Source organism: Thermobia domestica, chromosome 11 (genome assembly GCF_964235325.1).
Source record: "Thermobia domestica chromosome 11, izTheDome1.hap1.1, whole genome shotgun sequence".
NCBI lineage: Eukaryota > Metazoa > Arthropoda > Insecta > Zygentoma > Lepismatidae > Thermobia > Thermobia domestica.
In genome coordinates this window covers 240,423,760-240,450,087 of record NC_137464.1, presented here as the reverse complement: position 1 = coordinate 240,450,087, position 26,328 = coordinate 240,423,760, and the positions used below count along the sequence as shown (strand labels likewise).

Sequence of the window (26,328 nt, the reverse complement as noted above, 5' to 3'; positions counted from 1 at the left end):
TAGCATTATTGAAACTGAGACGACTACTAAAAATTAAATAATGAAAAATGTTCCAAAAGAATTATTTAAAAAACTAAAAGTTTCGTACATAATTTAGAAAATAGAAACCTTTAATTTAAACGTGGTCTGATTATACCCTCTAGAATAAATAAATAAATAAATAAATAAATAAATAAATAAATAAATAAATTACTTAATTAATCAATTAAATAAAGACCGATAATAAGTGCAAACAAATTACTATTATGAATATTCGCGGAATTACTTGGACGAGACAGGAGAATCCCGAGAAAATCTATGGACGAATTCACGCACTCTAGGACCGAAGCAAGGATCCTTCGCACCAGTGTTGAGCGTTGTATCACAGCTATCATGCTTTCCATTGCAAGCTACTGAGTGATTCAGAGAAGGTCTCGGTAGATTCGTATTATTATTAACAATAATACGAGGTGTGTTCAAAAAGTAGTGACCCTTATTTTTTTCCCGAGTAAACTAATGAAGCGCGGGAGACTTCCTTCAGTGTAGATGTAGAGGGGAGGACACTCATGCACAGTTTTTTTTTTTTTTTTTTTTTTTTTTTGTAAAATGATAGAAAACCTGAGCAGCGATATTGCATCAAATTTTGGCGATAACCGAGCGGGAAAACATTCAATCTGATCGGTACATGCAATTTTGAACGAGAATTTGGGCATGAGGAGAGTGTCCGCAAAATTTAACTCAGGCTTTCATCGCCAAACACAACATTCCTGTGTCATCAGGTTCCCTACTCACCCGACATGACTGCATGTGACTTTTGGTTATTTCCGAAGTTGAAAATTGCCACTAAGAGAGACCAGGTTTGACTCGAAGAAAAGATATCGTGCGGAATGCGACGACACGGTTGCTCACCATTCCTAAAATTGCGTTCCAGAAGCAAGGGCGCCCATGTTGTGGTTTCCAAGGGGGGGCAAGTATAAGCGACGTTTCAAATATACGTTCAAATATTGCTGTAATTAATGTAAAAATTCTGTTGGGTTTTCGATATTCTGAAGTACAATTTCCTCTGGGAAGGGGGAGGGGTAGCGCCCCATCTTGCCCCCCCTGATGAGCGCCATTGTCCAGAAGTTGAGTTGATTTTGAGTTTAACGTCCCTTTTCAGCAGCGAGGCTATATGAGACGTGACCATTGTCCAAAAGTGTTTCCAACAATGGCAGGAGAGTTGGGAAAAGTGTGTGCATTACCCAGGTGACTACTTTGAAGGGGATTAGTGTTTCGGGGCGAAAGTACTAAGAGGGTGCTTTTTTAAAACTGCGTATTATCAAAATTTTAAAACTAAAGAGGTGATTTACCTTTAAAATTTTATGTCCTAGGAATGTCTATTGTACATTTACGTTCGGAAAAAAGCATTCATACTGTAAAACTGTAAATACAGCAATTATATCCAAACTGGGTTAACTGAATCACTGACCTTTATGTAATCGGAATACTATTAGACACTGTAAGGAAGGAACAAAGACAGAATCGGGGAAACTTATTGAAGCAAGTCTATATCGTCGTATATAAGAGGCATTTCAGTTTTTTTAATTATTATTATTATTATTATTATTATTATTATTATTATTATTATTATTATTATTATTATTATTATTATTATTATTAAGAAAGCATGGGCGCGTCTTGTGTGTCAGCGAACGCAACAGTTAACACGCAACTTACTAATACAATATTTATAATAGCCTCGAAAGCTACGGTATACTGAAAATGTTATGATTTGTAATTGAAAATGACGTCCCGGAAGGAATCAGATATTTTATTACAAGTCAGGCCCGAAACCAGCCACAGAGGTTTGGGGTGAAGGCATGAATATGTTAGGGGGGGGGGGGGGGAAGTTATTAAACATTCTCTTACAAATATCTAAATTGTGTTTTTTGTATCTTTTGTATTGAGGTCTGAATCTCCCTTAGCCTCCCCTTTGTTTGCGGGCCTGTTACAAGTATTATACGAGAATCGGTCTAGTACATACGACGAAGGAAAAAAAATAATAAGAATACATCGGTTTCGCGTGACGAAACACGGAAGTTAACTTTCGATTTGGTTTATATAGTCGTTTTGTTTTGTACGCACCAGCAACTCTTAATTTCCGCAATTTTGGTAATGCCCTTTATCTATTAATTTCAACAAAAGTTACATTTGAATATTTTTATTTTAAAAACTCAAAACTGGCTTCACTAGCCAATACTTTCTGCCATCACTAGTTCGCATATCTTAAGCGTTTGTCAGTTTTATCTTTTCTGAAATATTTCTGACAAGATCTGCCCCAAGTCTCCAACTTCTGTTTTTCCGGGATTTTCGGTAATAATTTGTAAAGCACCACCCGAAAGTTTACTCTCTCAGTTTCAATTAAGTCTATTAGATGAAACTAACTGGATAGAACTTTAGATACAAATTACACATAAAATAATTACGGCTATTACTGTGTCTTTATATAAAGTCTTGACTTAGAAGTCAATTAGAATTACTACTTTTCTCAGTGCATGTAACCACATGAATTCGTCCGATTCAGTGAGTTTATACATTTTTTTAAACATACAAATACCAACTAAACAAAATCTCGTTTACGTAAAAATATACAGCTGGAGAAATCTATGGCCAACACTTCTTAAAGCTCTGAGCGATTCAATTTATTGATTACATCTCAAATCTTAATTATTTTGTAAGTTGAGAACTTGTTTAAAATGATCCAGTTAATATCCTCTATACATCAATAAGTAATAATATCTACGTCCATTAGCTTAAGTGAGGGGAATTAAGATGCGCTGCGTATTCTACAAAGCTACAAGGGAGTGCACATGTAGTTAGCGGTTATTAAAAATAATGGCATTACGGTATCTTTAAATAACTACTTTTGTTTACGTATTGCTGTTAGTTCCCACATGCACATATATTCTTAAAACACTACCTACCCACCATTATGTTAATAACAGGTTAATTAGTGTTTGTTAACAGTGGATTTGGAGAGAGAAAAGGCTACATCTTACCGTTTTTTCGATAACTAACTGTCAAAGAAAAAAGTTCTTACTGTACACCAGTGTCGGACTGCCCAAGTTGAGGGGCCTTTGGCGCGGGTGCTAAAACAGGGTGTCTACTAAAATTCAAAATGAAATTTCGTGACTTTTTCGTGATCTTTTCTTTCTCAGACCATACGATTTTTTAATATTCTCAAGAGAAACTTGGATGCGAATTAGGCCGAATTTTCATGCGATAGAAGCGTTCTTTGCTTCCGATTTGATAGCATCTAAGAGCCAATCATGAGCATTTTTGATGGTGAATTTTGACATTTTATAAAAACAAAATTTTCCAGTCTGTACTCATATTTGTACAGATAAAAAAAGATCATGATCCAAAAGCTAACTTTCGTGACTTTTTCTTGGCTTCCATGGCCATTTTCGAATTTCGTGACTTTTTTTGTGACATTCATGATTTTCGGGACCGATAGACATTCTGTTAAAGACCCCACCCATATTATATAAACTTAACACGTCAGTTGCAAAACATGATAAATGACAAGATCATATTTTCTGTATTGAATAAATATGCAGTACAAAACAGATCAAACTTTTACTGGCTCACGGGCCCGTACTGATATGAGCAAAGGGAGACCACAGAAAATTTCTTTCGGAGAAGAAATTAGGCTTCCGCAATCGTTTTGGTAGGATGACTCAAGAAAGCATTTGCGATCGCAAAAAATCAACCAAGGCCTACAGGTCCTGCGCCTCGTGATCCCTGCGGGGGCCCTTGGCAATAGCCAAGTAGCCAATGTGGCCAGTCCGGCACTACACAAACAAAGAAAACTAGGCGATTTCTGCAAATATCTTAAGACGTGTTCCGAACTTCTTTTATTTATTTATTTACTTACTTACTTTTTAAATAACGAAAAAAGAAGGGATAAAACTTGGACTCTATCAATCTAGTATCATTAAATGGTCAGTCTTTCAGATACTTTTTGTCAATACGCAACTTCATTGTCTATCTTTTATTACGCCATAAAACGGGAGATTCAATTATGAAATGACTCCCAACCTCAAAGACACATAACACTATATTTTATAAATCTTTCTAAATAGAAAATAGTTATGAAGACTAAATTTTAACATGGGGCGGTATTTTCTGTAAACGTAGCGCGGAATTCGATTTCCGGTACAAACCCGAGTAATGGTTCGAATTCCACTTTAAACAGTACGTTCCGTCGCATATGGCATTAACAAATTGTTTAGGTACAAGTATTTCTTTCTTTTTTTTTTTTTTTTTTTTATTTTATTTAATTTAACACATCGTGCAATAAGTCCCGGGACTAACTAAGAAAACGACATTTGTTTCGCAAAATTCATTTTTATTCATCAACGTAATCACCGAGCTATATAATCATTCCAACGTTTTTCTAACTTCTCGATACCATGCTTGTAAAACGATTTTGTCCTTGTCCTCAAAATAAGCTTCAGTTGCAGCGATGACTTCCTCATTCGAGCCAAATCTTTTTACCTGGAGCATCTTCTTGAGATCAGCAAACAGCCAATAGTCGCTGGGGACTAGATCTGGAGAGTATGGTGGGTGGGGGAAGCATATTGAAGCCCAACTCGTTCAATTTGGCCATTGTTTTCATCGACTTGTGGCACGGCGCATTGTGAGCAAACGCGGCACCCATTTGAAAAAGATTTTTTTAATGCCCAACTTTTCGTGTAAAATCGTACACACACTTCCAGTTGATATGTTTACCATCTCAGCAATCTCACGAACTTTCACTTTACGGTCATCCATCACGATTTTCAAAATCTGTTTCACATTTTCCGGAGTGACTGCTTCATTTGGCCTGCTCGAGCGTTCCGCATCATTTGTATCCGTGCGACCGCGCTTAAAATCAGCATACTACCGGCAAATGGTTGTTTTTGACGGAGCAGAGTCTGGATAACATTTTTTCAATCCATTGCTGAGCTTGCACGGTATTTTTTACCCTATTAAATAGCAATGCTTTATCAATACACGAAATTCGTTTTTGTCCATTATTTCCACAAATGCACAAGTAGCGTCACTTTCACCACAGTAGTTTTGCTGTTTATGGTCCGATTGACGTGAAAATCAGACGTGTGTCATTTGAAGGTTAGTTCTTTCGAAAAACGAAGTCGAGTTGATATTACTAACGCCATCTGTGGGTTATTCCCGGGACTTCTTGAATCATGTGTTAATAATACAACAAATTAGTGCTCCGGCTTTGCATTAGAACTTTCCTTTAACTTAAAAAGTTCTTTCCAAGAATGGCTGAGTGGAGTAGCTGATGCATTAGTGCTACATTCGATGTAAAACTAATCACCATCATAATCTCCTCTAATGAATATGCTCATCGCTTACTCCATTATCCGAATGTACCGTACGGAACATTTACGAACTCTTCTAAGCTATGCGATATCGCAGTATCCGATGTCCGGTACAAAGAACCTGCATTAAATAACCTAATTATAAAAATATCTAACTACATTGTACTTCACTTACAGGTGGGAATATAAACGCAAAGCTAAATTAAAATAAATTAAAATAAATTAAATTAAATTAAATTAAATTAAAATAAATTAAATTAAATTAAATTAAAATAAAATAAATTAAAATAAATTAAAATAAAATAAAATAAAATAAAATAAAATAAAATAAAATAAAATAAAATAAAATAAAATAATAAAAAAATAAAATAAAATAAAATAAAATAAAATAAAATAAAATAAAAAGCAGGAAAAATTATTGACTCGAATACAAGGTTTTCGAGAAAGAATTGTAAGGTTTCGTGAAGCTACTGTGAAGAAGTTATGGGATCTGGCTGCTCGAATGATGCAACGTTCTGTTTGACCATTTATTCAGCACAAAAACAAATGAAGTTCCAACAGAATCCCCTTGTGCACAAAAACATGCTAAATTGCGTTTGCATATCAGTTAAGTTTATTGTAAGAATCAAAGACACTGTGTACCGTGTTAAAATTTAAGTGAACCATCTGAAAGCAATAATCAACGAGGCTACTGGCACTGTTACGTCAGAGATACTTGACAGGATTTGGTGTAAAATTTACTATTGTTTGGAATGTGCCATACTATTAATGGTGCGCACACACAAACATACTAACAAACAAACGCACTTCATTTTTCTCTCACACTGTAATGGATTCTGATAGTACTGCATTTCTTTTTGTAGTAAATAAACTATTTGAATTGCCAAACAAAACAATGTATCATTCAACCACCCAAACACCATTACAGCAACCCCACGAAACCCCACCATTGTTTCTCGAAGACTGTATATTACTTAAATATTCACAAAATTACAATACTAGATAAGGTTTATGGTACATAATTTACATTGGCTGTGTTAAATATAATTTTTAGAAGTGAACTGTGAATTTGGCAGTAAGCTTAAAGTACACTGAAATGAGAAAACAAAAGCCATTATCACCCATATACGTTCTACGAACAAAATATGTTAGTGGATTAATACAATCTACCTGAAGCAGTGGCAGCCAGTGAATATTTCACAACCAAAATCAACGAAAGTAGCGTTATATGAGATAACTTCCACACTTTTTTAAGTTTCTATGTTTTTGGGGAGGGTACACACAGCTTTCAAATGTCCCTTTTCAGAAGCAAGGGTACATGAAATATGGACTTACAGCTTTAGCGGAAACTCGAATCATACGTATTTCGTTCCCCAGTGATTCGAATTCTATGTTTAGCTGTAGGTCCACGTTTTATATATGGCCTTGCTACTGAAAAAGAACGCTGAACTTTGAACAAGCAAAACACACAAATGCTTTCAACACAAATAGACGTGAACACCGCTATACGAATCAACTGAAATGAGGGGGGGGGGGGATGTACTTAGTGGGCATGGTAAGTTCATTCGCTTTCTTTAAGGATCTTTGCTATGCTCTCGTCCACTTTTTATAAGATTAGTGAATAATTTTATAATGTACTTAGTCTCATAGTAAGTTCGCTCGTTTCCTTTAATGTTCTTCAAGCTCGCCTTCACTTTTTTATAATTTTAGCTAATAATTTTAAGACAATGAACAACATTAAAAATTTAGAAAGTAAGCCAGATGTACAAAATGTTAATATATAAACTTATAATTATTTTTAAAGTTTTTTCGTAGAGTATATAACTGTGGGTGCACTGAATTTATGGAAAATGGAAAATGATTTATGCTTGGCCTTTCCGTGAGGAAAGGATGATGTATTAAGGGTTGCCAACATGGTGCAATGAATTTACAGTAGGCTACATTTACTTTCGAACATTTTCACGAGGAAATTGTAAATCGGGAACCGAAACTGTAAATTCAAATCACAAGCTATTGCTTTTTCTGTACAGTTTTCTGTATTAATATAATTCAGAAATGACGATAATTGAAGTAAATGAGTATAGTAGTTGAAACAAATTGTTGTTGAAAAAATAAATAATTCAGTACATTAAAATTCATCGTTGTCATTTCCAACAATGGCAAGCTTGAGCAGAACGATGGCAGGCTGTTAGGAAGGTTTAGAGAGGACCACGCTATTAGAAATTTAGTATTCGTTTATTGCCGCAGGAAATTGTTAATTCATTTTAGTGCTTCTGTCTGTTTCAGTACTGTTATTCTTGTTTGTGTTTTTGTTATTGATGTCGTAAAATGTAATACCATATCCATATGCTAAGTTATTAGGTTTATTTTTTTCAAATCTTAACAATTGTTCATACGTGACAACCTTGAATCTGCTGTTTTACCAGACCAGTTCATCACACGATGTCTTGTTCCAGAATGAAACGGCCTCTCTCGTACCAGTGAAATTGACAGCTGAAGAACATATGATACAACTACGTCACAGATTTTCTCGTGGCGCGCGGGCTGTACTAATAAATTTTATGAAGAAGAAAATAGGACTTCAGAATGAAATCATTGTGATCAATGTTACAAATGATCTGAAACTATTTGCTTATTTAATAGTATTTTATAAATACTAGATAACTTAACTCCACGAGTACTGATTTTTCAAAATTATGAATTACAAGAAAGAAGAAAGAAAAACCTGGCACACGCTAAGTGGCTAAAGCGAGTGCTTTATGTGAAGTAGTGCCAGGTTTGATCCCAGGTTAGCGCACTTATCTCGCATACAAACCCAAGTAATGGTTCTGACCCCACTTTAAGAAAAAGGTCCCCCCTCTCATATAGCCTCGGTGCTGATAGAAACGTTAAGTTCATTCATTTTCTCGATCAATTCATCACCATTGTTATAACGTAAGGTTTTATTATTTTTGAAATTATTTTGGGTGTAAACGCTTAGGGATCTGTTGTCATATGAAGGTTTTAAACACAAGAATTACAACGCAGACTTGAAAATCCAATTAAGTTTGCTACCCTAATTTACACTGGAATAATTAACATTCGTACATTCGGAGTTGATTTTGAGTTTAACGTCCCGTTCAGCAGCGAGGCTATATGAGACGTGGACCTACGTGATTAACGTGGAATCCGAACCACATGAGCTTGCGCCGGGAATTGAACCCGGGTCGTCCTCGCGAAAGGCGCGTACGCTAACCGCTTAGCCACGAAGGAGCTCTTTAATGCTAAGGAATGGGATGGAAATTGTTACCTAAGTTTCCATTCGAACGTCATCATTTTCTAACTAACATTCGAAACAATAGGTCTCGCGGTTGTTCAATGGTAGTAGAGCGCCTAACTCTAGAATGTTAGGTCCCTGGTTCGATCCCAGCCCGCGCCGATTACCTTTGCGGTAAATAAACACCGTCTGTGTCGGTTTTCTCGGGGCGTTTTCGTTTCCTCCTCTTACTTCATTTCATCATTGTTATACATCTCATTATCATCCTCTTCCATAGCCGCGGGGTATAATCCTGGGACGTTAAACAACTATTATTATTATTATTATCATCATCATCATCATCATCATCATCATCATCATCATCATCATCATCATCATCATCATCATCATCATCATCATCATCATCATCATCATCATCATCATCATCATCATCATCATCATCATCATCATCATCATCATCATCATCATCATCATCATCATCATCATCATCATCATCATCATCATCATCATCATCATCATCATCATCATCATCATCATCATCATCATCATCATCATCATCATCATCATCATCATCATCATCATCATCATCATCATCATCATCATCATCATCATCATCATCATCATCATCATCATCATCATCATCATCATCATCATCATCATCATCATCATCATCATCATCATCATCATCATCATCATCATCATAATAATAATAATAATAATAATAATAATAATAATAATAATAATAATAATAATAATGGGAAAAGAAATTTGGTACTGAAAGTACTCTATAAGCAACTGCCTAGTGAAACAGGTAAGGCTGTGCGATATCCTTATTTGTACGTCAATTAATAATAGTCTTCTGATACAAAGACTGACTTATTGTACTGTCAAGAAGTCAGATCTCTGATAGAGGGATTGTTTCAAAAACAAAAAAGTCACTGACCTCACATATTGAACTTCGAAAGTGAAAGAATATTTTTTTAAAAATCTGCGTTAACAGCAATGTAAGCTACTACAGGTGAAAAAAGGATATTATATGTGCACAATAATTCTTTTATTACTTTTTTTAAATAATGGTGCTGGAAAACCTTATTTGTGGTTGTTCTGCATGCCACTGACTGCAAGTGTGTGAAAAGAAACATTCAACCTACGGATAAAAGCCGTTGTACAGGAAAAATAGAACAAAGCTGGAAAGGAAAAAACCCAAACTCAAATAAGGTGAAAAGAGAAAAGCAATAGAGATGATGTTTGCCAACTGTTTTTCCCAAGGTAATCACCAAACGCTACGAAACACTTACTTGGCAAGAGGGATGTTATCCCGATCTGCATAGGCGTCATACAAGTACTCGCTGGAAACAGATAGATAAAGGTTATAATAATACGAAGGGAGGCACAAGGTGTTTTGGCTATAAATTGTTACACCCAATATTTTATTTTAAAACCCAATTTGTAACTGAGAATATCATTACTCTCACTATACGTTTAATAGTAAACGAATTATTGGACTGCAGCTTCGTACATACTTCTAAACACACTTTACACTAGTGCTCGAAGTGGAAGTTTTTATGCTTTACCTCAATGTATTTAAAGTAATGGTTCGAGGCCAGAAATCATTCTACCGGGACGGCCTATTAAGTCTAATGTCCATCATCTACTAGAAATGTATCCTTTCCGAAATATATATTGTGCTACGTACATTTAAATTGTATATCGAGTGCTCTAAAAATGGTATCCACGGACCACAGAAAATATTCTACAAGTCTTAGTAAAACGAAAATGAAATATAATGGTAAAAGCTTCGGATCCTTCTTCAGGCGCTGGGCCAACCAAAAATCTGACTATATGGGAACATCGCAAACAAATTTTGAACTATTAGAACTGCTTTGCAAATACACCAAGCAATTACATGGACTCTCGCCAGACGGCAGCGAAAGCCAATAAATGTTGATACTAACCCCATCTATTAACATCAGTATAAGTTACATGCTCCAAGAAAAATCATACCTTTAGCAATCTGTAGCTGTTTCATAGATTCGTAAACCAATGCAATGGCCCAAAATTTATTTACGATGCTGCCACATCGTCAAAATTTTGGTTGTCCGTAGTGTCGGTGGAGATCCCAGAAAGTATACCATTATATGACATTTTCTCTTTAAGTTTGATCTGTAGGGGCCATTTTTAGAACACCCAATATAACACTCAAAGCAGCTACTTTATTGTAAATTCTCAGTCCGGAAATTTTCCACCCTATCTCTTGCCGATAAGCGAATATCAATTGAAACTTTTTGCTTTAGCCCAAGGTATGAACTAAAGTATTCTCCCTGTCGCTATAACTGGGTTATATGTGGTCAGCGTATTAAATACCAAAGCTGTTCCCCTTCCTCCTTCAGTGAAGATTCTTACCTCCTAACTATAATAGTTCTGTAATAATTTCAAAATCCCGAAGTAACACTGAAATTTTGAGTTCTTCGTTGCGTATCAAAGCAAGGAAATCGCGCGCGTTTTACTATTCGGACACAAGAAAGGCAATCTAAAATAATGCCTATTAGTAGTGTGATAATGGACATTTTGCATCAGAACATCTTCGCTGACTATGCACCAACCTTGTTTTCCACCTATTTTTGGCTTATATTAGTCCAATTACATAGCTAAACCGCTGTTTCTTCGGCGTTTTAAGACAAAGCATGAGCCATTTCTTGCAGGTACGAACGCCTGATAAAGATTTCAGAGTTCTTTACATTTGGATGGTGGGTTCTTACCAGCCCTTAATTTTTTGGAAAAACTTGTCCACTTCCTAGAAGTTAGTCTGAAATCGGAAGCAGATCTACACACCGTAAATAAGTTTGACAGCATTTTAAAATATATAGATCTACTTCCATTTTTAGACGAAGTCTCCAGAAAGTGGAAACGAATGTGTTTTGATGCAGAATGACCATTATTCTATTACTCCAACTTGGTAAATAAGTATACCTAACATTAATTTGAACAGATTAAAGAGTACACTATACCACTTCGAGCACTGCTAGTCAATCTCATGTACACACATTCACAATACGAAGTCCACACTTTGTTCGCAGTCCGTTTACTTATAATTTTGTTTCAAAATACCTTGTCTCCCTTCACATACGACTCCCAAATCTAGTTCATATTCCGCCACTAAAACACAAACACACACACATACATACACACAGAAAAAAGTGAACTATTTGCTTTAAATAAATAATAAACATGACTTTTTTTTTTTTTTAATTATATTGTGTTAAAGGAAGAGTATCAATAACATGACCAGTGCAAACCGGATACTTCACACAATGAAGAAAGTGTATGTATATATATCAACTATAAACCCCAATACATCCAGATGTCAACATGCAGAAACGAAGTGAACCTGTGTAAAGCAATGATATTTCATTCTCGATTGAACTTAACAGTACAAATGGCCTTTTTAATATTTCCCATTTAGAATTATTGGTATTTTTTGTTTAATGCATTCTTTTCAAAATAAAATTGTATTACAGTAAAAGAGTTAACAACTCCTTTCTATTTTAATTATCTATTTAGTTTCTTTCATTTTTCTTTCTTTTCTTTTTCTTTTTTTTTTTTTTCAATAAAACTTAAGGCTACTGGCTTAATATTTTATGGTACTAACAGACTACCTATAAATCTCCTTAATGAGCGATTTTACCAGTTAACTACGGATCCAATACCGACTTCTCCAAATAAATAAATTAAGAAGATTAGCAACTGCTCTTCTCTCCTCCTTTTCTTAAGTGGACATACATTTTACAGGGTTCCTACTGATCTGGAGAAATTTATTTCCCTGAATTCTCCCTGACATTAGGCAGGAAATTCCCTGATTATCATGACAGGTGTCGGACGACCTTGACACATAAATAAGGAATAAATAGCGGTGAATATTTATGTATGAGAACATTTATTCTAGAGAGACAAAGTAATCAATTGCTCATAAACGTACATTGCACTTACCTCCCATAAAAATCTGAGGAGCGTCCCATACTGTGATCATTAATATCTACCCACAAACGTAATTACTCTGAGGATATGATACTTCTTATACTATACATTTACTAATGACAAAGTTCTTTTAAAATATCTATATCCAGTTTCAATAAAGGGATGTTACTTATTCAAAACTGCAATTATTATATTATCTACGAACATCTGACACTGAAACATACACTCCATACATATATATCTTATACGCTCATTAATAAAGTGACAAAGCTACACTAAAATATCCACATTTTGATTCAGCTAAAATTTGTGACTTGTGCAAACTACTTATTTCGTTTTTTCTCTAATTTCTTCATTTTGTGGAAAAGTTGCTTTTTCTCTCTTTTCCTCTTCTCAGCAGTCTTTAATTTTTCGTTTTTCTGCTGTAGATATTGACTGTACCTGTGATGAGAACCTCGCAGGTTATTTCAGCATTTTTATATTGCTTCTCACTGCTTAAACACCATCAGCTTCCATGATAACATCATGTACTTGGCGTTGTCTAATAATTGTCTACTCAAGCATGCATTGGATTAGAATGCTTTTGTTTACGGAGAAGCCGCTTTCAACGCTGACATTACCATTGGAAAGTATTGCACAAAGCTTAAAACTTCTCACAGATCCTTGAACACGGTATTACCACGCAAAAAATTGTTAGAAAAAATATATTTTATAAAAATTCCCTGTTTTTATTCCTGAGTTTCCCTCCACCATCTTCCCTGAGCTTTCCCTGATTTCTCTGACTAGTAGGAACCCTGTTTTACTGCACTATAATTACTAAAATCACCTAAAAATAGTGTCAGAGCTTTTCCTACAGAATGAAACTGCTCCCGATTTCATTTACTTAAAATTCTCTCTCTACTCTTTAAAATAAATATCTGGTTTCAATCCTACTCCTATCCCTTTCTGAATTCTAGTGTTTCTTGTGCACATAATCCCCCCCCCCCCTGTTTCTTTATTACCCGATCTTTTAATCCCTTCAAAATCCATGAAGCACACTGCTTTTGCATATGGAACTCAATTTTTTTGCTCTACCCATTTGGTTTTATATATATATAATTTGACCTTACATTTTCTGTCAGACAGGCATGCCCAACTACTGTTAACCGAAGTCAAAGCATACACATACAATACGCAGGACCGATATATATATATATATATATATATATATATATATATATATATATATATATATATATATATATATATATATATATATTAATAATAATAATAATCCATTATTTCAACAGAAGACTCATTAGGACTTCAAATGCCATAGTTCACCACAGGTTCTTTAGTATTATTCTGGTTTCTTTATACAGATACAACGATAGAGTTTTTAAAGTTCTCTCTATATTAGTAATCAGTTCCTTTTATATTAAGTAAATTATTACTTTTTTATATTAATTGTATTATTAACGTTTTAGTAATTTACAAAGATAATGAGTAAAAATATTAATAAATCATATCGGTAACATTGTTACATATATATTATACAGTTCTTTTATTTTGCCTTCTTCATTTACAATACAACAATGATAAATTAATTAGTTACAGCACCTCACCTATTATTTTCCATCGTATAAGCTTTGCTTTTTATAGACGTAAATTTGATTTGAACTACTCGCTGAGCAAAACAGTACTTTTATTATAAAAATTACTAACCTGTAACAGTTTCGCCAACTATTCGCTTGGCTTCATCAGACACTACGGTATCATCAGATGGTGTCTGATGAAGCCAAGTGGATAGTTGACGAAACTGTTACAGGTTAGTAATTTTTATAATAAAAGTACTGTTTTGCTCAGCGAGAAGTTTAAATCGAATTTAAGCTCAACTATGTATTTATTATCCTTTTAGACAAATTAAATTTTTTTAAGCATTACGCACAGAGTAATGAACACCTACAAACAAAAGCGCACATTTTTTGGTGGATTAGTTAAATCATATTTCATATTTTATATTTCAATAATTTTATCAAACTAATGATTTTTTTTAAACAAATACAAAATCTTATATTGTTGCTTGAAAATATTGTTATTACTTATTAATATTACCTTTCCCTATTTGTTAATAATTATTTGTAAGTACCGGAGCAAATATTCACAAATGTTACTTTAGAATTACTCCACGACAAATCTAAATATTGTCAATAAGAGTATATTAATTAATCATACTCTGATTCACAAAATTAATCCTTTTGAAATATTCCGCCTTATACAGAGTCGCTTTGATGTATGATTAGCGTTATACTAAAGGCCTGACTACTACAGCAAACATATGTTCGTCGAACCCTTTAGTATGACACTAATCACGCGTCAGAACGATTCTGCATAAGGCCCATTATTTCTAGTTTCATTAACCTTTTTCTTATTATTTTTCCACTTTCAGTCCCATACGAAAAGTTTTATAAAAAAATTGTTTAATTATAATAACACCTAACAAGTACTACGTTATAAATTACTGTTGCTACCCTCTAGGTACACATTCAAATATACAGGGTGTTTCAAAACCACCGACAACGTTTAGGAGGTGATTCCTGACACCAAGATAAGACAAAAAGTATATACCACCCTGGGTGCACAAATGCTTCTTTTCGGAGTTATGGGCTGCCGAAACCATGAAAAAATGAACTTTAAAGGCCCATAGCTCCAATATTATGGAACCTACCGTAGTCAGATCAAGACATCACTTAGGAACTAATATGTGGGCTATCCAAAACTACATATTTCAGAATCCTAAGGTATTCACGCAATAATTCTTATAAGGGAGTTTGACTACGGGCATACAATTTGAAGTACTCACCAACTGCCTCTATAAAAATTGTTGTGGAAGTACCGCAGGATTCTGAAACTTGGATATTTAGATAGGACACAAACTAGTTCCTAAGTGAAGTCTTCTTGATCTGACTACGGTAGGTCCCATAATATTGGAGCTACAGACCTTTAAAGTACATTTTTTTTTTCAAGTTTTCGGCAACCTGTAACTTCGAAAGGAAGCACTTGTGCACCAAGGTTGGTCTATTCTTTTTGTCTTATCTTGGTGTTCGGAATCACCTCCTAAACGTTGGTGGTGTTGTTTTGAAACACCCTGAATACGGTCTAATATCAAAACACAGAAACATGCATATACTACGAACAACATTCAAAGTAGTACAACACTTAGCAAAATTCTTTAATCAATACCTACGAAACTGCACTATACATTAATTTTGACCACAATATACTTATAAAAAATGCATATCATACTTCCTTCCTAATTCATTTTAATTACACTTCGGAATATCTAAAAATTGAATCTCTTATGGGCAACAGTTTGTATTCCAATGCAAAATAATAATAATAAATTCTTACCTTTCAACCAGTGGTCCTGGATACGGGTCAGATTTTCTGTACAAATTGGCCAACGCTACAGATAAAAATATTGTAGGAATGAACAGGACTAAACACCACCCGATGCTGGCCCAAAAACCATTCTGTGCAAGAAAACAATATTCATTTTATGATACTGGTATTCATATAAACAAGATTTTAATAAGAAAATATTAACTCACATTATCAACAGATACATCTCTACTTGTTAATCATTAACAGTATATGAACAATTGAAACTACAGATAGACTACAAACAGTTTTATCCAAACCTTATACAATCTACTGGTCTCAAACTCATTAAAAGCAAGAGAAACTCTGCGTTTGTCATCCTCAAAACTTCACATTACATAGTCCCTCTACGTTTGAAGTTGGACCTAAAGAGATTTAACACCTTGCGTTCTTTTCTTTATTTCTTAATTTTACAGAACTAGTCTCTTAACTTCTTCAGAGCACTGAAGAAAGATGAGCTTTGAAATTTTAAGGGTTAAAAAAGATTAAGATAATTTCGATGAAGTGAATACTTTCAAATACTAGGACCAATATTAACAGAACAAAACCATATTCATTAGGAAATTAAATGTCGACTGAAAGCAGGAACTCCGTGTTATTATTCAGTTCAAAATCTTTTGCTGTCGCGAATCCTATCGAGGAATTTGAAGCTTAAAATATATAAAACGATAGTCATGCTTGTTGTTTACTATGGTTGTGAAGCATGGTCGCTTACTCTGAGGGAAGAACGTAGACTGAAAGTATGAGAATAAGATCCTGAAACGAGTTGAGTTGGAGTTGATTTTAGTTTAGCGTCCTTTTCAGCAGCGAGGCTATATGAGACGTGGACCTTCTGATTAACATGGAATCCGCACCACATGAGCTCCAGCCAGGCATCAAACCCGGGTCTCCCAAAGGCGCGCACGCTAACCGCTTAGTCACGAAGGAGCTCAAGATCCTGAGACGAATATTCGGAAACAAGAGGAACTTCATAACGAGGAACTACATAATTTACACCGTTTACCGAATATTGTTAGGGTCAACAAATCTAGGAGGTTCAGTAGGCAGGCCATGTAGTCAGAATGGAAGAAAATAGGAACAAGTTCTAACTGGAATTCTAATCGGAAAACGACCTTTAGGAAGATCTAAGCGCAGATGAGAGGAGAATATTAAGATGGATCTCGCAGAAATAGGAATGCCAAGTAAAAACTGAATCCAATTGGTTAAGGATAGAAGTCGATGGAGAACTTTTGTGAATGCAGCATTGAACCTCCGGGTTCCCTAAGCCATAGAGTGAGTTAGTTAAAAAAGATAAATATAAATATAGGATACATATTCTTCATATTCTTTCTTAATTATAATGCATGTTTTTCGAGCTCCTGTAATTCTGCTTTTTTTTTTTTTTTTTTTTTTTTTTTTTTTTTTTTTTTTTTTTTTTTTTTTTTAATATTTTGTTTTATTTTATATACAGAATTGCCACTTTATCATATTAACTGATTGTGATTATAAAAATTCGACGTGAACTTTGCTTGAGAGAAATTTGCTGCTTATGACAATGTGTAACACGATTCTGATAACGTTGTTAAAATGAATAACGCACAGCGAATATAGTAAATGGCTCAAGAGGACTGCACCAACGAAATTGAAAGGAAGACATTGTAGTCATTACTAGGTAAGAAAATAATCCTATATCCGTAAATTAGCTTCTGAAATTCTTTAAATTCCAAGTTTATTCTTTCCAATTGCTCTGAAGAAAAAAAGCGATTATTTGCAGTTTAACGAAGAAGCAAACCCAACTACTGAAAAATCGATACGTTTATTTACGTCGTTCCATTACTAAATCTGGACTTAAAAACACCCTTATTTGTTAGTTCGGAAGTTAAATGACACCTTCTTTTTCCAGTTGAACTTTCCTGTTACACTGGATTTTTTTTTGTTTTTTTAATTAGTTACTACGTATTTACAGTAACATACTTTACTGTTCAGAAGCTTAAAAGTGCTACTATTATAATAACTTGCGTACTTACTATTTGCTACTCAGAACGTTATCTACTTATGCCTAAAGCAAAGAGCAATATGAAACTTTATTGCTGCCAAACAATATGCAGCATTACGCATAATATAGCCTAATACACTAGGGTCTTCTTTACCTTACTTTGAACTACTTGTAATATTGTAAGATGTAAAGGATCTTGTACCTTGAGAGAAAATAAGTAGAAGCAAAAATTATCTAGTAAAACCACACAAAATTCATCTCCGATTATCTATCTTTTATTATAACTGTGTAACCAATCAATTCAGCTGAAATATAGAAGTGATGTTAATAAAATAATTTCCTGTTGACATAAAACATACCACACTGCACTTACACTACGTAGGTTCCGCATAACTTCCTTCTGGTATAAAGGCAATGCGCAACCACGTTACAGTATATTGTTCCTTATGTTATCACGGTGAACATTTACCATTAGGCAAATGAATTTTAAATCATCACAAAATACATCCTAACTACATATAAAACTACATGAACTGGTAAATAACAGGTTCTTTCGGTTGACGTGGAAAGTTGAAATTTGGCATTTTTATAGCTTTTCGGAACTAACCCACAGAAAAATTATGAAAAGTGAATATTTTTAATTTTTTGCGGTTGTAAAGGGGAGATGAAGAAATTCTCCATGTTATTTAAATTGACCTTTTTTGAACCTATAATCTCATATTTTCGGTACTTGGAATTTGAATAAAAGCTTGAAATTCGGTATGTTTATACGCTTTCATTAGAGTTACCTAGGTAAATCAGTAAAAATAAACATTTCCAACTTTAGAGTGGTTTATGCGGAACTGAAAAATCTTTCCCATATTATTTACAGTACATGGGACATCATCTATACCCCGAAAGTTTAGGCAATGATGAAATTTGGCATGACTATCCTTCCGGGAGTAACCCACAGGAAAGTTGCCATAACTGAACATTTTTAGTTTTTACTGGGTCTAAAGGGAAAACGAAAAATCTGCATGTTATTCAAATGGGTGTTTTCTTGGGATACAAAATCTTACCTCTTAGGTAGTTGAAATACGAAAAGAAACTTGAAATTCGGTAGAATTGTGGATTTTAGAAGTACGAGGCCGTAGATCGAGCAAACGTACGGGGGGGGGGGGGCACCCAGCTAGTCAAAGGCTAGTCTGCCATATAAAACTGTACTCCCTTGCACCCACTGCTAAACATTTTATTTGCTGCTGCATAATCACCTATACTTCGACCTGCACTAGGGCCTTGGATAGGATTGCTCGAGCCATAACAACCGTAAGGCACTGCAGATGCAAGGTGATTTCAATTTTGTATAAATATGAACCCTAAAGCATCTACTAGTAATTATACAGCCCGTGTATGTTATAAAAAGTCACGTTAGGAGGAATACTTATTTCAAATGACTTCAAAGGAAAGAAAGAGAAAAAAGTCTATTTATTAAATATGTTCCAAAATTTGGACGGTATCAACACATTTAGATAAATAATTCAGAAGTTATTTAAGAACTAAGACTGACTTTGTATATCTATTGATTCGTGACTCACATTTTGAGTAACATTTCTTTATAGAACGATTTGATAAAAATAATCTTTGGCAATATATTTTAAATCAAATAATAATCTTCCAACTGAATGTCACTTTCTACCATTCAAGCTCCCAAAAATTAATCATGTTACTTTAGGAGATTTGAGCACTTTTTTTTTTTCTTCTTCGGAAATCGTGTCATAAACTTATTTGTGCATTATTTTTGGTGTACCCGGCTCAGACAATTTAATCCTTTTTATTTTAAAAGTCTGCAACCTTTAAACAAATAGTGTAAATAATCGTTGTACGTCCTCGCAACGGATGTATATCAGCAACGAACAGACGAAGCAGCCAGTGGCCTTGGCAATCAACTTCAGCCAATCACAGTCGTGCTTGTGCTTACGTCACTATGGTAGGTGGGACTCACGTGAGCAGCGAGAACAAGGAGAAAACGCGAGAGGTAGCCATCATTCGGCGCCAAAGAAACTACTGGGACAAGATTCACTTTGTCATCGCTGCTGAAACAACTCATATAAAACGTAATAGTTAACACATCCGTTTGTATCTGCATAATTTAAAAACATCAATATCATTTGTTGTTATAATATTATCCTTTACTTGTAAATACATGTAAGTATAGGGTTAATATTAAATATAATCTCCAATTTGTGCGTATCATTAGCGTTATTCTGACCCGAGAATGCTGCCTCATGTTCATTCGCTTTGTTGTGCATGGTACGAAATATATATTAATGGTAGCAAATTATCGTTGTAAGTTGCTTTTCAGATTAAATGATGCTGAAATTTTGTCATATTCATAAGTTTAAGGTTGATATTTGAATTTTCGCCTAGGTGTAGTTAGCGGTGAAAGAAGCTATTATTTTGTAATCTCGGGTGAAAAATTCGATTAATGACTATCTACTGTAATGTTTGCTCTGCTTGGATTACCATCCTATGGAGTAAACATCACAATCGGTCGGTTTGTCAGTTCCGAAGTTCGAGCCTAAAGTGACTCTTGGAACACACTCGGTATATATACGAGGGAGAATGAAAAAGTTTCCGAAATGATGTACTTTTGGCATTTGTGATGCCATCACAATGAATCTTGTACAGTACAAGTCCTTGTAGGTTGCCTACTTATGAATCTAACAAGTGTCAACACGCCTTAACAGGCAGTGTACGAATACGATGTAGTTGAACGGAGGAATGTGTAGTGATCACGTGGCATAATTTCACAGATCGAGCAACGCTCAACCATCAAGTTCATGTGCAAATGGGGGAAAATCGGCTTCAGAGACTCTGATAGCCTTAAAAATAGTTCAGCACCAAGGAATATTTGGCTCTTCCCAAAGCTAAAAATAGGCCTTGAAGGTACCCGTCAAAGAAGAAATCAAACAGAACGCGACGGCTGAACTTTAGAAGATACCAAAAGAGAACTTTCGCCGGTGTGTCCAGCAATCGCAGGATAGCTGAAACAAATGTGTGTGTGTTTCGAAGGTAACTAAGTAAATGATACTTTTATTGTGATAATCAAGAGCTAAAATATAATTTCGGGAACTTTTTGACTTTCCCTCGTATATTCACTAAGACTACTATTTTATAATTATTTCTTTTCCTTTTAATTAAAAAATAGTTATTTATTCCTTTCACTTCTACAATTTAACATACAATTATTTAGCTAAAATTAGTTAAAAACATTATCGCAGAAAGAAATAAAGTGATCGAAATATTAAATAAAAGAGAAGGTACTGAATAACTCAGACCTAACATTATAATGGCTCCTTGGGTGACGTGATGCTCTTGCGAGGTTGAAAGTAAAGAAGTGGAGACAAATAAACTCGTGAAATGGATTAGTCAGTACGAACATTACTAGAGAAAGAAAGTAGTCACTAGATAGGAAAAAATAAAATGAAATTTCTAGTTTAAGGTATCACGATTATGCATTGAAACATACCTCTTAAAAAAATCAATAAGCAAGGACATATGGCATCTCTTTACAGTCATTTAATATTTGCCACTAGTAGCTATAGATGCCAGTTTTAGTTGTCATCTGAAAATATTAATTTGAATAGTGTTGCCATCTATGGGAGTACACGTTAACTACTGTAACCTTTATCTCCTTGTATTAAGGCAATAGTAATTCAACCATGATAGTTCATATTTTCTAGTGTCTATATTTGTTGCAGTGGAAATTAAATTATAAAGCGAAATCATGTGAAGTGTAATAAGGGTTTGTATGTCCGAGGATTTATGAAGAATCAGGATCAGACCGTATGTAGAATTATTATTTTATTTTATTTTATTTTTTTTTTTTTATTTTCTTTGTAGTTTGTTCCTTTAGACCTTATAGTATTTTGGTTTTATTCGACATATGGTCAGGTTCTCATTGTCCATTAATGTCCTCAAATATTTAACTATTTATTTTGTATTGTGTAGTAAGTATTTGGATAAAGCCGATCGAAATTCTAACCTAGTATTTAAGTTTTTTTGATTACTTAATTCTACTTTGAAGCAACATTCAAGCTATTAATCGCTGAACACTGGTATTTAAAATTAACCTTAGGGCTAAGGGAAACTGTGATGATGGTAATGAATGAAATGGTGGAATGGAGAAACGGAGGAAACAGAAGAACCCCGAGAAATCCACGCACATGGCATTTGTCCAGTACAAAGAGATTAAGAAACAAATAATAATAATAATAATCATCAGCAGCAGCAGCAGCAGCCGCCGCCGCCGCCATTATTAGCAACTGACTTTCCGCAGCCGAAAGCTTCCATGTTCTACGGTCCTCCGCTAACCTCTTCCTCTTCACGTATGATTTTTCTGTTTTCATAACCTGCATTAATTGTAGTCTCCTTCGCCCCTTTCTCTCTTTTCGCCACCATATTCACAAGCACGTCCTTCATAATACAATTCCTCCTCACAAATGTCCCAACCAGTTTCTCTTCTTCTTAATAATATCTAAAATTTTCTTTTCTTCCCCCCCCCCACCATTTCTAACACACACACACACACACATGCGTTTTCCGCTCGACCCAGTTGATTGTCTCCATTCTTCTTCACACCCATACTTCGAAAGCTTCCAGTCGTTTTTGATCATTTTTGCGTAATATCCATGCTTCTGCCCCAATATAGTACAATACTCCACACGAAGCATTTTATGAGTCTTTTTCTCAGCTCTTTATTCAAGGTCCCATAAAACAGTAATACGATCAAGAATAAAATATTAAATAATAGGAAATGAATTAAAAGTAACTGCGAAATGAAAATATAGTGAAATAAATGAATATTCGACGAAGAATATCTAATTAATATGACTCAGCAATTCATTCTCTTCCACCACTACCTATCACATATTCTTTTAAATACAAATATCTTTATAAAAATTAAATAGGTAGATATTTACAGTAACAAACTCATTTTCTACTGAGAAAAAAGAGCAGTTAAAACTTCAAGGAAACGTGTGAACTTACGAATGGATCAAGAACTTTATTGCACACAGCAATTACAGTTGCGTTGTATGCCTGACTAACTGGCCAACATTTGCCAACTGTATCTTTGGTTTGGTTTACCACTCGGAACATATATTGATCTATATGTAATGTGAACTGGTCTCCAAATTTTTGAGCAAGCTGAAAAACAAGAAATGAAAAACAAAATTAACATATATTTTATTTGCTGTTAAAGTAATAATCATTGTATATGTAAATAATAAGCCTATCAACCGGCTACCTCCTACATAATACATAAACATTTAGTACAATCACTAACATTACATTTCAACATGGCACCTCCTACACTTTTTTTTTTTTTTTTTTACTATTTTCCCCCTTTCTCCCCCTTCCTATGAGATGAAGTGTATTATCGGAAGTGTTCATAGTGTAAGTTAAAAAAGAAGGGGAAAACAATTAAAATTCAATGAATTAATTGTTTATAGGCATACTGATTTTTCATGTTAAGTCATAGATTTCTAGGACCCTTTATTGTACGTCACGGCCTATTTAGGGATAAAAAAATATGAAGTGTCAGAATTTCCTTCTCAGGACTTCCAAATACAGACTGGACAAATAAAATTTGCCATTTTTTTTCCATATCTTCCTTTCTTTCCTTTTTCAATCCGCATACTTTTCTTCTCGTTATACCTTTCATAAATAAGGTAAATATATATACTGCCTCTCTCTACATGATACAAGGCCAAGATATATAATTCTATAAATTTTCTAGGTCCCTTCAAACAAAATTAAAATTCTCGCTGGGCAATAAGAAGTCCCACTAGTTTTATGGTAGACTCCTTTTTAACTGTAACTAAAGCTTGTTTATTTTTAAGGGATGAGAATAAATACCTATTTTGATTTAGCAGACTTTGTATTCCATCTGTTACATTAATCCATCTGTTACATCATCTGTTACATTAATTAGTATAATCCTTCAGAAAAGCATTCCAATACTAATCAATTGTTATAACAAACTAAGCAATAACAATAAACTATAGTACTTGTGTGGTTATTCATTCTTCGACTGCATCTCACATATGCTTTCATCGCCAAATGAAAGAAGAAAAAATAACATACGCTTGAAATATCAATGATTTTTTTTTTTTTTTTTAATTTATTTATTACATGTTCAACATGCGCGTCGAAGGGCTGCCGGCTCCAGTCCTCAGTTACCAATTAGTATTGTCGCAGTATAGAATCAAATTTTACAAAAAACCTTTAGACTACAATGAAGTTTGCATGTAAATATCTTCAAATCTCATTCATATCAAGTATATTACAGAAGTTTCTTGCATACAAGCAGTCTCGCCCTTCCCCTGCCTGATACATATGTTTGTAATTCCTCTCAATAGAAAAACGATCTGAATGGAAATAACTTTTCCCCTCTTTGAAAACATGATGTATACAGCACCTTTTGTCCTCTGTACTCATTTACTGGGAACATGCCTTTCTATGTTATACTTACAGGCCATATTCAGTGCATCTTTACAACTCCTCTTTATAGGAAATTGAACACCTTTTTGTGTCCTTGAGAATATGCTATATACCACACATGCAAATGTCATACTTTTAACCATTGTACAAATTTGCCGGGATCATTGTCTTTATATGTTGTCAATACAGACAATGTACCGTGCGTGGTGAGAAGTAATTACACCGGAAGAAATGTCATATCTGTATTTCACATGTACATTACCTAAAACACGTGTATTTCAGTCTATGTTTTGAAAAATACCACACTTTTATATTCAACATGACATGAACGTGTACACATAACAGGCAATGTACAATCCACCTCTGTACACTGTCTGCTCATCAAAAATGAAAACGGGTATTTTTCACGTAAAACCACACGTTTTTGTGTAAACATGTATGTTTCCCATGTGACCCATGTTATTACATGCACTATTCATACACTTCCAGACACTGTCTGTTTCTTTCCCAAATTTTCATAAAATTACATTGACGGTTGCTTGTTGCTGGACTTGCCATTAAAAAATCAATTTTGTACTATAGATTACTTATGCACATCGATGTGAACCTTTGTGCTAGCAGTATGTAGTTATTTCATAAACGTGTTTAAAGCTGACCCCCAATTACACATTTCATTTTGGAAAATAAGCAATTTACATCGCGATAATACGGTATATAATAGAACTAATATTTACAGATTGTTTTTGAAAATTAAGCGGATTATACACAGTACGCGATAATACAGTAAAAAAGAATATAATTTCTAAATACAAATTATTTTCAACAAAAAGAAAAAAAAAAAATAGTTGCTCCCTTCCCAGCCTTAGGCGTGTCTGCAAAATTACCTGTATGCTAGCGACATCTATTGACGTTAGGTAGGAGACAGTGCAGAAGCGTTACCTATTAGTCAGACTGTGAACTTTAGCAATTAGCATGACTGAAGACCGAGGCATCTTACGTCTACACGAGGGTCATCCAGAAAATAAAAACCGTTTAGTTATACAAAATGAAGAACACACTATATTTTTTTGGAAAAAACAATTCTGTTACGTACTTGACACTTCCCTCACCTTCATTTAAAGATTTCCAGTTTCTGTTCACGAGTTTCAGAATTTCCATGTTATACTCTTCTGCCATCAGTTCATTACGACAGCTGGTCACTGCGTTCAAACAAAAGACCGCTCTCGCATTGATTGGATTGTGACTGGTGATGAGACTTGCTCTCACATCACCTCAGAGAGCAAGTGCCAATCACTTGAATGGCATCATCCCCCATCACGCAAAATTGGGATCATAAAGGTTTCTTTTGGTGGATTTCATGCCAAAAGGTACTACAATCAATGCAAATCGTTATTGTGAGACTAAGAAAACTACGACGAGCCATCCAAAACAGGAGCTGGAGAATGCAGTGATCACCTGGCTTAATGAACTGGCGGCAGAAGACTATAACATGGGAGTTCTGAAGCTCGTGACCAGATACGACAAATGTAGGAGGTGATTATGTAGAAAAGTGAAGGAAGTTCGGTACGTAACAGAATTGTTTTTTCAAATAAATATTGTGTTTTACATTTTGTATAACTAAACGGTATTTATTTTCTGGATGACCCTCGTAATAAAGATTAGGAATATCTAGATATTTTCACCTAGATGTTTATGCAGCTCAAAAGTCAAATATTTTGAAGTTTTCTCAGTATTACTCGTAGATTGGTATATTTTTACATTATAGATTGGTATGTAGTTTATGTACGCGACAAATGGTATCGAGAAGAACTGAGATACAGTATAAACTAGAGATGCAAAAAAGCCGGCTTTTTTGAATCGATGTTTTTTTT

At 34.4% G+C, this 26,328-nt stretch overlaps 1 protein-coding gene across 6 annotated transcripts in view; it reads right to left on the bottom strand.

Moving 5' to 3' along the window:
* Positions 1-26,328, bottom strand: part of LOC145664853 (prominin-like protein) — a 253,296-nt gene that overhangs the window by 34,497 nt on the left and 192,471 nt on the right. For 3 of the 6 annotated variants that reach the window (XM_081731870.1, XM_081731872.1, XM_081731875.1), the window contains exons 14-16: positions 23,003-23,161; positions 15,970-16,091; positions 9,903-9,953 (exon numbers count right to left, since the gene is read on the bottom strand). In XM_081731870.1, the coding sequence (XP_081587996.1) occupies positions 9,903-9,953; positions 15,970-16,091; positions 23,003-23,161 (332 nt within the window). The remainder of the gene's footprint in view (positions 1-9,902; positions 9,954-15,969; positions 16,092-23,002; positions 23,162-26,328) is intronic. The other 3 variants (XM_081731874.1, XM_081731871.1, XM_081731876.1) reach the window with 1 other exon arrangement.